Source organism: Oncorhynchus mykiss, chromosome 17 (genome assembly GCF_013265735.2).
Source record: "Oncorhynchus mykiss isolate Arlee chromosome 17, USDA_OmykA_1.1, whole genome shotgun sequence".
Taxonomy (NCBI): domain Eukaryota; kingdom Metazoa; phylum Chordata; class Actinopteri; order Salmoniformes; family Salmonidae; genus Oncorhynchus; species Oncorhynchus mykiss.
Window position 1 is genome coordinate 26,516,349 of NC_048581.1, and position 14,081 is coordinate 26,530,429.

The window sequence follows — 14,081 nt, forward strand, 5'->3', positions numbered from 1 at the left end:
CTGAGGCACTTTATTACTCTCTGTGAAACTGTGTGCGCTGTTTCACGATGCGGTTGACTCTAGTGGTTGAGGACGGTGGAGTAATTGTGAGGAGTGCCAATACGTCCCCCCTCCTCCTTGTTGATACCCCACTAACAGCTGAGGTAATAAAAAGAGAAATGGAGTACTTACGCTAAGAGAGGAGCTGAGAGTTCTCAGGTGTGCGTGCCCACTCACAACGTGTCCTTTATTTTATGGACTTGGATCTGTACTGTAGGAGCCTACACAGTAAGTGCTTGCAGTTGAAGCTTGCCAGAGATGATAGTGCAATTGTTTGTTGAGAGAATGAGTTCAACAACTGGTGTCCGGGTCCCCAATGACGTGGTGACGTGGAGGAGGAGGCTGTCAACGGCCTGGATCGACACCAGAGAGAGAGAGGGACGATTAGAGCCTCGCCTAGCCTCATATCTCCACACTGCAGATGGGGATCAGAGCGCATCGCACCTCTCAGTATGCAAGCAGGATACACACAGGCAGGGATGCGGATACCCTTCTCTGAGTGGATAAAGGCAGTAACCATCCGCATACTCATGAACTCTCTGACATGAACACACTGGGACTGTAAAGGCCACTCGGAGATAGTACACATCGTCAACAGAGGAAATACTTTCGCAGGACGATGAGGATGGTCAACCTCAAACTTCATCAACACTGTGAGATGAAGGTCACAACAACTATTTGGGGGTGGGGGGAGGGGGGGTGATTTCAACTCAAAGTTTTTAAACAAGTGAACGTCCTTTTTGGCTTGGAGCTGCCTCCAATATCACAAATGTCACACGCAATCTCTTGAAGATGAAGACACAATCCAAATGTCCAGCACAGGAAGCATTCAACAGACCAATCAGCTTGTCTCCTAACCCGCGTTGTGTTAATTCCCAGACTTCATCTTCCAGCTTGTCACACCCCTCAAAGAGAGGCAGCCTTCTCTAATGGAGAAGCAGATAGGGGCAGATCAGCTTCAGTGCACTCATCCAACCCAACCTGGACACCAGCAACCTAGACAGACTGACTGACAGGGGGATTTCGCTCTGGCTACAGCAGCCCTCACGGTTTCACCGGAGGAAGAGAGGAAATGAGGAAGAGAGGAAATGAGGAAGAGACGAAAGGAGGGAACAGAGGAGGAACTGTCTGCTGACCTGTAGAGTAAAAGTCTGGAAGGACCTGCCATGTGTTCCACTTTAGACGTTATGCTAATTACAGGGCAGAAGACACTATGCTGTAGACTTTGTGGATTGATTGGTTAGTCGAACGACTGAAGGAGGGGATACTTGAGCCTGTGCCTTTGTCCTGGAGTGGCACTGGGCTGAAATGGCATCAGGACCTCTGTTCCGGGCCTGTATCCATCAGTGTCTGGGATTGGGGTCCTTTCATTTCTGTTCAGGCATCATTCGCATCCCCGGCCATTACCAATGTGTTTCTCTACCACTTTGCTTTTAGCCACATTTGTGGAAAATGCAAATCAATAATGGCACCATATTGAATCTCAAATGGGCTTTTCACCCGAGCACTGAGTATTTATGAGACCCGGCTGTCTCCAACCCCTGGGGAAGTTATATCTCGCATTTGTCCTCTCAATTTTGGGATGAAATGGACTGTGAATGCATTGGAATACATTATTCAAGCAGAGAGGGATTTTTAGCTGGTGAAACTGAAAGGAAAAAGGGGGATGATGGAAGACGAGGTTCACCGTGGGTTCAAATCTATTCACTAGAAAGGTCTGTGTGGTGTGTTTGACACCGTATCTTCATTCTGTCTAATGTGGGTTCAGGGTAATGCACGGTGTGAGCTGTTTGCTATGAGAGCTGCGTTCACGAAAGCTCTTGTTTACTGGTTTAATTTACTGGTCAAACATTCTGTAAAAGCACTGTCTGTGTCATGATGTTTGAATTCTGTCTCATGTATGTTGATGCGTAACATGTGCTATATGTAGGCCTATGACACGAGAGCTGGATTCCAATAGGGTGAGGCTTGCACGTTCAGTCATGCTGTTTGGGTTATTATGTCTTAATTCAGTGGTCTTGAGCGATACAGATGCTGCGTTCAAGAAAGGTGATATGAGGCTACGTGTTTAGTAATGCTGGTCACATACTATTTATTTAGGTAGTGCAGGGAGGCTGTTCAAAACCTCATCTGTATAAATGATGAATAATGATCTCTGGTAGACCGTCGGTCGGTAGGACTGCTAACTCGTTGCTGTGGGCTAGAGGCCAGGGGATTGGTGCTGTGGAGTCAGCCAAATGCAGAGTGGATGGTGGTGCGAGGATAGGCTTGACACACACACACACTGACAGACTCTCTCCTCACAGACAGGTGAACCAACCCGAGTGGAAACGCCGTCAGACTCCACATACTACGTTCTAAGTGATTGTGTACACATCAGACTCCACATACTACGTTCTAAGTGATTGTGTACACATCAGACTCCACATACTACGTTCTAAGTGATTGTTTACACATCAGACTCCACATACTAAGTTCTAAGTGATTGTGTACACATCAGACTCCACATACTAAGTTCTAAGTGATTGTGTACACATCAGACTCCACATACTACGTTCTAAGTGATTGTTTACACATCAGACTCCACATACTAAGTTCTAAGTGATTGTGTACACGTCAGACTCCACATACTACGTTCTAAGTGATTGTGTACACATCAGACTCCACATACTACGTTCTAAGTGATTGTGTACACGTCAGACTCCACATACTACGTTCTAAGTGATTGTGTACACATCAGACTCCACGGAGAGCGTTCTAAGTGATTGTGTACACATCAGACTCCACGGAGAGCGTTCTAAGTGATTGTGTACACATCAGACTCCACATACTACGTTCTAAGTGATTGTGTACACATCAGACTCCACGGAGAGCGTTCTAAGTGATTGTTTACACGTCAGACTCCACATACTACGTTCTAAGTGATTGTGTACACATCAGACTCCACATACTAAGTTCTAAGTGATTGTTTACACATCAGACTCCACATACTACGTTCTAAGTGATTGTGTACACATCAGACTCCACATACTAAGTTCTAAGTGATTGTTTACACATCAGACTCCACATACTACGTTCTAAGTGATTGTGTACACATCAGACTCCACATACTACGTTCTAAGTGATTGTGTACACGTCAGACTCCACATACTAAGTTCTGAGTGATTGTGTACACATCAGACTCCACATACTAAGTTCTAAGTGATTGTGTACACATCAGACTCCACATACTACGTTCTAAGTGATTGTGTACACATCAGACTCCACATACTAAGTTCTAAGTGATTGTGTACACATCAGACTCCACATACTAAGTTCTAAGTGATTGTGTACACATCAGACTCCACATACTACGTTCTAAGTGATTGTGTACACGTCAGACTCCACATACTACGTTCTAAGTGATTGTGTACACGTCAGACTCCACATACTATGTTCTAAGTGATTGTGTACACATCAGACTCCACATACTACGTTCTAAGTGATTGTGTACACGTCAGACTCCACAGAGAGCGTTCTAAGTGATTGTGTACACATCAGACTCCACATACTACGTTCTAAGTGATTGTGTACACATCAGACTACACATACTACGTTCTAAGTGATTGTGTACACATCAGCCTCCACATACTACGTTCTAAGTGATTGTGTACACGTCAGACTCCACGGAGAGCGTTCCAAGTGACGTTGGGAGGTGTAAGCACAGCTAATGCTGTGACTGTCAGAATGTCATTTACAGCCTGACAGAGTGTTGAATGGGGGAAATCTGGGATCCATAGAAATACAATAACTAAGTAATACTGTTGAAATCGTAATGCTATTTCTATGATATCTGGGCACATCTCTACAAAACCTCTGTATCCACAAAGAGTCTCAGAGTAAGAGCGCTGATCTAGGATTAGTGTAGCCTTTTAGATTGAAAGGAATAAGATTTATAAGGACAGGTCCTAGATCAGCGCTCCTACTCTGTGACTCTTTGTGGATACAGGCCCTGTGTTGTAACAACTCTCGCTACAGACCTGTACCGACTATACTTGACTGCATCACTGTCCTGGAGTGACTCAGCAGAACACCTGATAACCTGGACTCATTCAGCTGAGAACAACCAGGAGGAAAAGAGAGAGCAGAGCAGTCAGATGTATCAGCACGGTGGAGCTAATATGTTCCACACAAGCAAGTCTGAATGGCTGCCTCTCTCTCTCCAACCAATCTGCTTTGTGTCTACCTCGTCTTCATTCTTTCCTTTTCCTTTCACCCCTCCATCCTTCCCTCTACCACCACCATCCATCCTTCCCTCTACCACCACCACCCATCCTTCCCTCTACCACCACCATCCATCCTTCCCTCTACCACCACCACCCATCCTTCCCTCTACCACCACCATCCATCCTTCCTTCTACCACCACCATCCATCCTTCCCTCTACCACCACCACCCATCCTTCCCTCTACCACCACCATCCATCCTTCCCTCTACCACCACCACCCATCCTTCCCTCTACCACCACCATCCATCCTTCCCTCTACCACCACCATCCATCCTTCCTTCTACCACCACCATCCATCCTTCCCTCTACCACCACCATCCATCCTTCCCTCTACCACCACCATCCATCCTTCCTTCTACCACCTCCATCCATCCTTCCCTCTACCACCACCATCCATCCTTCCCTCTACCACCACAGTCCTTCCTTCGCTCTACCACCACCGTCCTTCCTTCTCTCTACCACCACCATCCATCCTTCCCTCTACCACCACCATCCATCCTTCCCTCTACCACCACCATCCATCCTTCCTTCTACCACCACCATCCATCTTTCCCTCTACCACCACCATCCATCCTTCCCTCTACCACCACAGTCCTTCCTTTGCTCTACCACCACCGTCCTTCCTTCTCTCTACCACCACCATCCATCCTTCCTTCTACCACCACCATCCATCCTTCCCTCTACCACCACCATCCATCCTTCCCTCTACCACCACCATCCATCCTTCCCTCTACCACCACAGTCCTTCCTTCGCTCTACCACCACCGTCCTTCCTTCTCTCTACCACTACCACCACCCTTCCTTCTTACCACCACCACCATCCTTCCTTCCTTCTACCACCACCGTCCTTCCTTCTCTACCACCACAGTCCTTCCTTCGCTCTACCATCACCATCTTTCCTTCTCTCTACCACCACCGTTCTTCCTTCCTTCTACCACCACCATCCTTCCTTCCTTCTACCACCACTGTCCATCTTCCCTCTACCACCATAATCCTTCCTTCCTTCTACCACCACTGTCCATCCTTCCCTCTACCACCAACATCCTTCCTTCTACCACCACCACCATCCTTCCTTCCTTCTACCACCACCATCCATCCTTCCTTCCTTCTACCACCACCGTCCATCCTTCCCTCTACCACCACCATCCTTCCTTCTACCACCACCGTCCTTCCTTCCTTCTACCACCACCGTCCTTCCTTCCTTCTACCACCACCGTCCTTCCTTCTCCCTTCTACCACCATCCTTCCTTCCTTCTACCACCACCATCCTTCCTTCCTTCTACCACCACCATCCTTCCTTCTCTCTTTCACCACCATCCTTCCTTCCTTCCTTCTACTACCACCATCCTTCCTTCTCTCTTTCACCACCATCCTTCCTTCCTTCCTTCTACTACCACCATCCTTCCTTCCTTCTACTACCACCATCCTTCCTTCTCTCTACCACCACAGTCCTTCCTTCTCTCTACCACCACCGTCCTTCCTCTTCTCTACCACCACCGTCCTTCCTTCTCTCTACCACCACCACTCTTCCTTCTCTCTACCACCACCATCCTTCCTTCTCTCTACCACCGCCATTCTTCCTTTTCTATACCACCAAATCAAATCAAATGTATTTATATAGCCCTTCGTACATCAGCTGATATCTCAAAGTGCTGTATAGAAACCCAGCCTAAAACCCCAAACAGCAAGCAATGCAGGTGTAGAAGCACGGTGGCTAGGAAAAACTCCCTAGAAAGGCCAAAACCTAGGAAGAAACCTAGAGAGGAACCAGGTTATGAGGGATGGCCAGTCCTCTTCTGGCTGTGCCGGGTGGAGATTATAACAGAACATGGCCAAGATGTTCAAATGTTTATAAATGACCAGCATGGTCAAATAATAATAATCACAGGCAGAACAGTTGAAACTGGAGCAGCAGCACGGCCAGGTAGTCCTGAGGTCCTAGGGCTCAGGTCCTCCGAGAGAAAGAGAGAATTAGAGAGAGCATACTTAAATTCACACAGGACACCGGATAAGACAGGAGAAGTACTCCAGATATAACAGACTGACCCTAGCCCCCCGACACATAAACTACTGCAGCATAAATACTGGAGGCTGAGACAGGAGGGGTCAGGAGACACTGTGGCCCCATCCGATGATACCCCTGGACAGGGCCAAACAGGAAGGACATAACCCCACCCACTTTGCCAAAGCACAGCCCCCACACCACGAGAGGGATATCTTCAACCACCAACTTACCATCCTGAGACAAGGCCGAGTATAGTCCAAAAAAATCTCCGCCACGCCACCACCATCCTTCCATCTCTCCTCTGCCTCCATCTTTCTCTCTACCACCATCCATCCTTCTCTCTACCACCACCATCCTTCCTTCTCTGCCTCCATCTTTCTCTCTACTGCCACCTTTCTTTCTCCCCTGTGCATCCGCCTTTCCCCTCCCCCGGGGATGCTGCTGAAACAGTCCTCTGGGCTGTCCTCCATGTTTCTGTGCTTAACCCTCAGGCTCATCCCCTGCTGATCCCCCTGTAGGGCACCATTACTAAATCCCCCTGGGTGTACTCTGGCTGGGCCACCGGCCAGGGAGGTATTCATGTTGGAGTCATTATTGTGTTGGTTGACACTGGTAGTGGATGCCCTGTATGACACGGGAGGATGAGACAAGATAGTGACTCTTTTGCATTGGGATGATGTCGCAGATGTCATGTCCCTGTCAATCTGGAAGTCCTTGCTTCTCAGTTGACTTGGTGCTCTCTCTTCTGTTTCCGTCTGCGCCTCTCTTTTTCTAATAAGCACATCTACTTAGGATTCATATTTCAGTCAATTTTGTTTCCGACTAACTGACCATCATTATTAACCGGTCAATAAACTGTAAAAAAAAAAAAAAAAAAAAATAATTACGTGACCGAGAGAAAAAACTGTCAGAGATCTGAAAATAATGACAAGATGCTTATGTTTCCGCCAGAGCAATGGGAGTCGTCCAAAAACAGGAAAGCAGGCGACAAGCTTAGGCCCAAAATAAGCCCAGAGAAACGCATTGGATTTATTTTGGACAGATTTTGGTTAGTGAAACCCCTCGCTTCGCTTCTTCCTCTCTGATACTATGCATACAAGGACCGGACATTTTTCATTAAGCAAGCCTATCGTCTTTCAGTCAAAAAGCTATAGCCTATTATTGACCATGCAGCTCCTGTAATGGAGCAGCTAATAAACCTAGATTCTCAAACATTTGCCCAAATGCAATTTGGGGAAAACACAGTTTTAATCTGTGCATCCAATACGAGCAGTTCCATTTGACAGAGAGGACAGAAATCTCAATTAGGAACATAGAAAGAGGGGGAATCTAATAGTAACTACTATGATGGGTTGCTAATAGAGGTCGACTGATTAATCGGAAAGGCCGATTAATTAGGGCCGATTTCAAGTTTTCATAACAATCAAAAATCGGTCATTTTGGGCGCCGATTTTGCCTTTTAAAAAAAATATATACATATTTTTACACTTTTATTTAATATTTATTTAATTAGGCAAGTCAGTTAAGAACACATTCTTATTTTCAATGACGGCCTAGGAACGGTGGGTTAACTGCCCTGTTCAGGGGCAGAACGACAGATTTTTACCTTGTCAGCTCAGGGATTCAATCTTGCACTCTAACGACCTGCCTCACGAGGAGCCCGCCTGTTACGCGAATGCAGTAAGAAGCCAAGGTAAGTTGCTAGCTAGCATTAAACTTAATCATAATCAGTAGTTATAACACATGGTTGATGATATTACTAGTTTATCTAGCGTGCCCTGCGTTGCATATAATCGATGCAGTGCGCATTCGAGAAAACGTGTACCTAACCATAAACATCAACGCCTTTCTTAAAATCAATACACAGAAGTATATATTTTTAAACCTGCATATTTAGCTAAAATAAATCCAGGTTAGCAGGCAATATTAGTTCATTGCACGCAGAGTCAGGGTATATGCAACAGTTTGGGCCGCCTGGCTCATTGCAAACTAATTTGCCCGAATTTTACGTAATTATGACATAACATTGAAGGTTGTACAATGTAACAGGAATATTTCACTGAAAGAATAAATGTTTTGTTTTTGAGATGATAGTTTCCGGATTCGACCATATTAATGACCTAAGGCTTGTATTTCTGTGTGTTATTATGTTATAATTAAGTCTATGATTTGATACAGTCTGACTGAGCGATGGTGGGCACCAGCAGGCTCATAAGCATTCATTCAAACAGCACTTTCATGCGTTTTGCCAGCAGCTCTGCTGTTTATGAATTCAAGCCTATCAACTCCCGAGATTAGGCTGGTGTAACGATGTGATGTGAAATGTCTAGCTAGTTAGCAGGGTGCGCGCTAATAGTGTTTCAAACGTCACTCGCTCTGAGACTTAGAGTAGTTGTTCCCCTTGCTCTGCATGGGTAATGCTGCTTCGAGGGTGGCTTTTGTCGATGTGTTCCTGGTTCGAGCCCAGGGAGGAGAGAGGAGAGGGACAGAAGCTATACTGTTACACTGGCAATACTAAAGTGCCTATAAGAACATCCAATAGCCAAAGGTTAATAAAATACAAAATGGTAGAGGGAAATAGTCCTATAATTCCTTTAATAACTACAACTTAAAACTTCTTACCTGGAATATTGAAGACTCATGTTAAAAGGAACCACTAGCTTTCATATGTTCTCATGTTCTGAGCAAGGAACTTAAATGTTAGCTTTCTTACATGGCACATATTGCACTTTTACTTTCTTCTCCAACACTTTGTTTTTGCATTATTTAAACCAAATTGAACATGTTTCATTATTTATTTGAGGCTAAATTGATATTATTGATGTATTATATTAAATTAAAACAAGTGTTCATTCAGTATTGTGGTAATTGTCATTATCACAAATACATTTTAAAAATCGTCCGATTAATCATATCGGCTTTTTTTGTCCTCCAATAATTGGTATCGGCGGTGAAAAATCATAATCGGTCGACCTCTAGTTGCTAATATGACTAGGATTGTGCCTTTGGCTTCTGGACAACGAAATAAAGTAAATATGAAAACCAATAGAACAGGAGAGAAATGCTGGTTAATGGCATGAGGAAGTCTTTATAAAAAAATGACCTCCGTGTTTCTATGGATGGATTTTCATTAGGCTACTTTGAAGCAAGGTAAGACATGCCTCATTATTTGAAGTGACGTAAAACGTTCAAGTTTCAAACATTTATACTGCCGCAAGCTCATATTGCAAAATGGTGATGATGCGCTGATAGTCACCGGTAGGCAGGCTATAGCGTATGCATCCGATTGGCGAATGGGACGCTCGCTCTACGAGTTGATATTGAGAAATAAAAATAGTTCCTTTTTTAATCGTGGCCACCAATGTTAATAACACGCGATTGCCTTTAGAATTGTTATTTGTTGCGCAATGACTTGGCTTCCGAAAGCAGTTTTCACTCCAATAAGTAGGCTCTTCCTCTCCTCAAACTAAGCTCTGTATGCCATGCACGTGTGATAAATAAGATGCATGACGACTAACGAAAATACACACACACCAATTTAATTCCACAAAATTATTCAAATGAACCTAAGCATTACCGGTCAAATGTATTTAAGCTGGCTAAGCGATACATCTACTGAATTCCTGCAGTATGACTTTTTTCTTCCCCACATTCCTCCCTTCCCACCACGATTTTTGAACACCTGCTAAAATATTCAAAAATAAAACCAGGTTATTTCTCTCCGTCCTTGTGAATATTTCAGTCTATTCCGGTGTGTTTTCTAACTGGGGATGTGAGGCTCCAGGTGTAGTGTTGTTTCTCTTGTAGCTAAATGCACTTTCTCTGTTCTGTCCACCTACCGCCATGCATAACGTTACACATATAGAAGCCTTGCCAGGTGAGGTCGAACATCTTTACCTCTCCACACACACACACACACACACACACACACACACACACACACACACACACACACACACGGTGCCCAATATCATGTGCATGTGTACCACACCATCCCACATCACGTGAGAGGAGCTGGTTGGTAAAATGGATTTGTTTGCTCTCTGTGATTTGACCAGGTTGACCTTCTATTGTTTCTGGCCTACTCATCCTAAAGTATTAAAACATGTATTGTGTAACTTAATGAAGTGACATAGATGATCTGGACATGATGCGCAAAAATGCTAATATAGTTAGCATTGACTTGCATTGATTAAATGTTAGCATTTGAAACAGTGGCCAGGTAAACAAAACTAAAGCGTGGATTGCTGTCATACCTTGTCCATAGACTGTTTACAGGGTAAGGAGACTATTATGTCATTTAGTAATTGGGGTGAACTATCCCTTTAACCCAACCCCCTCTCTCCCTTGTGTCTATAGGTCCTCCCTGACATGTCCACATTGCCTTAAACAGAGCAACACCTTTGACCCCTTCCTCTGCATCTCACTGCCCATTCCCCTGCGGCAAACCAGGTAAGCCACACCAGTCATAAAGCCACTGCGCGTGTGAGTGTGAGTGTGTGTGTGAGTGTGTATGTGTGTGTGTGTGACATGTACACTTTCCATGTTACCAGTTGTGACAACAAGACACAGTGGAATATGATCAAGTTCTAGTGTTGTGAAAAGCAGGGTGGGCGTTTCTGACAGATACACAACAGGTTGCTTGGAAAGCATATATATCGCATTGTCCCTCTCTAGCTCACAGACAGTCTATCCACAGGGCAGACAGTCTATCCACATTAACATGCTAGTTTGGCAGTAAAATAACGGAAAAGTGGTGCGTGCATATGTCAAGTCAAGTCAAATTTTATTGGTCACATACACATGGTTAGCAGATGTTAATGTGAGTGTAGCGAAATGCTTGTGCTTCTAGTTCCGACCATGCAGTAATATCTAACAAGTAATCTAACAATTTCACAGCAACTAGCTTATACACACAAGTGTAAAGGAACAAATAAGAATATGTACATAAAAATATGTGGATGAGCGATGGCCGAACGGCATAGGCAAGATGCAGTAGATAGTATAGAGTACAGTATATACATATGAGATTAGCAATGTAGGGTATGTAAACATTATATAAAGTGGCATTGTTTAAAGTGGCTAGTGATACATTTATTACATCCAATTTTTATTATTAAAGTGGCTAGAGATTTGAGTCTGTATGTTGGCAGCTGCCACTCGATGTTAGTGATGGCTGTTTAACAGTCTGGTGGCCTTGAGGTAGAAGCTGTTTTTCAGTCTCTCGGTCCCAGCTTTGATGCACCTGTACTGACTGATCTTTTTGGCTTCCTGTGACATCGGGTGGTATAGGTGTCCTGGAGGGCAGGTAGTTTGCCCCCGGTGATGCGTTGTGCAGACCTCACTACCCTCTGGAGAGCCTTACGGTTGTGGGCGGAGCAGTTGCCGTACCAGGCGGTGATACAAATGTAAACGTTTGTGAGGGTTTTTGGTGACAAGCCAAATTTCTTCAGCCTCCTGCGGTTGAAGGGGCGCTGCTGCACCTTCTTCACCACGCTGTCTGTGTGAGTGGACCATTTCAGTTTTCCGTGATGTGTACGCCAAGGAACTTAAAACTTTCCACCTTTTCCACTACTGTCCCGTCGATGTGGATAGGGCTGCTCCCTCTGCTGTTTCCTGAAGTCCACGATCATCTCCTTTTGTTTTGTTGACATTGAGTGTGAGGTTATTTTCCTGACACCACACTCCGAGGGCCCTCACCTCCTCCCTGTAGGCCGTCTCGTCGTTGTTGGTAATCAAGCTTACCACTGTAGTGTCGTTTGCAAACTTGATGATTGAGTTGGAGGCGTGCATGGCCACGCAGTCATGGGTGAACAGGGAGTACAGGAGAGGGCTGAGAACGCACCCTTGTGGGGCCCCAGTGTTGGGGATCAGCGGGGTGGAGAGGTTGTTTCCTATCCTCACCACCTGGGGGTGGCCCGTCAGGAAGTCCAGGACCCAGTTGCACAGGGCAGGGTTGAGACCCAGGGTCTCGAGCTTAATGACGAGTTTGGAGTTAAATGCTGAGCTGTAGTCGATGAACAGCATTCTTACATAGGTATTGCTCTTGTCCAGATGTATTCACCCCCTTTGCTGTGAAGCACCTAAATAAGATCTGGTGCATCCAATTACGTTCATAAGTCACATAATTAGTTAAATAAAGTCCACCTGTGTGCAATCTGTGTCACATGACATGTTACGTGATCTCAGTATATATACACCTGTTCTGAAAGACCCCAGAGTCTGCAACACCACTAAGCAAGGGGCACCACTAAGCAAGGGGCACCACCAAGCAAGCGGCACCATGAAGACCAAGGAGCTCTCCAAACAGGTCAGGGAAAAAGTTGTAGAGAAGTACAGATCAGGGTTGGATTATAAAAAAATATCAGAAACTTTAAACATCTAACGGTGCACCATTAAATCCATTATTAAAAAATGGAAAGAATATGGAACCACAACAAACATGCCAAGAGAGGGACGACACCTAAACTCACAGACCAGGCAAGGAGGGCATTAATCAGAGAGGCAACAAAGACACCAAAGAAAAACCTGAAGGAGCTACAAAGCTCCACAGTCTCACGGTCGTCCTCCTCTTCGTCTGAAGAGGAGAGGCGAGAAGGATCAGAGGACCAATATGCGGCGTGGTAAGTGTCCATGGTAAATCTTTGATAAAGAAAGACTGAACACTATACAAAAGAGTAACAAAAACAATAAACCAAATTCGACCGTGAAGCTACAAAATGAGACCTGTGCTGACACAAGCCACTAACATAGACAATCACCCACAAACAAACAGTGCAACCCAGGCTACCTAAGTATGATTCTCAATTAGAGACAACGAATGACACCTGCCTCTGATTGAGAACCATACTAGGCCGAAAACATAGAAATGCCCCAAAACATAGAAAAACAAACATAGACTGCCCACCCAACTCACGCCCTGACCATACTAAATAAATACAAAACAACGGAAATAGAGGTCAGAACGTGACACACAGCGGAGATCGTATCTGTCCATAGGACCACTGTAAGCTGTACACTCCACAGAGCTGGGCTTTACGGAAGAGTGGCCTGAAAAAAAGCCATTGCTTAAAGAAAAAAATAAGCAAACACGTTTGGTGTTCGCCAAAAGGCATGTGGGAGACTCCCCAAACATATGGAAGAAGGTACTCTGGTCAGATGAAACTAAAATTGAGCTTTTTGGCCATCAATGAAAACACAATGTTTGACGCAAACCCAACACCTCTCATCACCCCGAGAACACCATCGACAGGGACTGGGAAACTGGTCAGAATTGAAGGGATGATGGATGGTACTAAATACAGGAAATTCTTGAGGGAAACCTCTTTGTCTTCCAGAGATTTGAGACTGGGACGGAGGATCACCTTCCAGCAGGACAATGACCCGAAGCATACTGCTAAAGCAACACTCAAGTGGTTTAAGGGGAAACATTTAAATGTATTGGAATGGCCTAGTCAAAGCCCAGACCTGAATCCAATTGAGAATATGTGGTATGACTTGTTGTTGTACACCAGCGGAACCCATCCAACTTGAAGGAGCTGGAGCAGTTTGTTCTTGAAAAATGGGCAAAATCCCAGTGGCTAGATGTGTCAAGCTTATAGAGACATACCTCAAGAGACTTGCAGCTGTAGTTGTTGCAAAAGATTGCTCTACAAAATATTAACTTTGGGGGGGGTGAATAGTTATGCACACTCAAGTCTGTTTAAAAAAAATCTTATTTTTTGTTTGTTTCTCAATAATAAATATTTTCCATCTTCAAGGTGGTAGGCAT

At 44.9% G+C, this 14,081-nt stretch overlaps 1 protein-coding gene across 4 annotated transcripts in view; it reads left to right on the forward strand.

Annotated features, from left to right (window-relative positions):
- LOC110493556 (ubiquitin carboxyl-terminal hydrolase 43) overlaps window positions 1-14,081 on the forward strand; it is a 124,614-nt gene that overhangs the window by 52,552 nt on the left and 57,981 nt on the right. For all 4 annotated transcript variants that reach the window (XR_002469161.2, XR_002469162.2, XR_002469163.2 and 1 more), the window contains exon 4: window positions 10,670-10,762. Coding sequence is in view for 1 of the 4 variants with exons in the window: in XM_021567902.2 (XP_021423577.2) it covers window positions 10,670-10,762 (93 nt within the window). In the remaining 3 variants the exon portion in view is untranslated. The remainder of the gene's footprint in view (window positions 1-10,669; window positions 10,763-14,081) is intronic.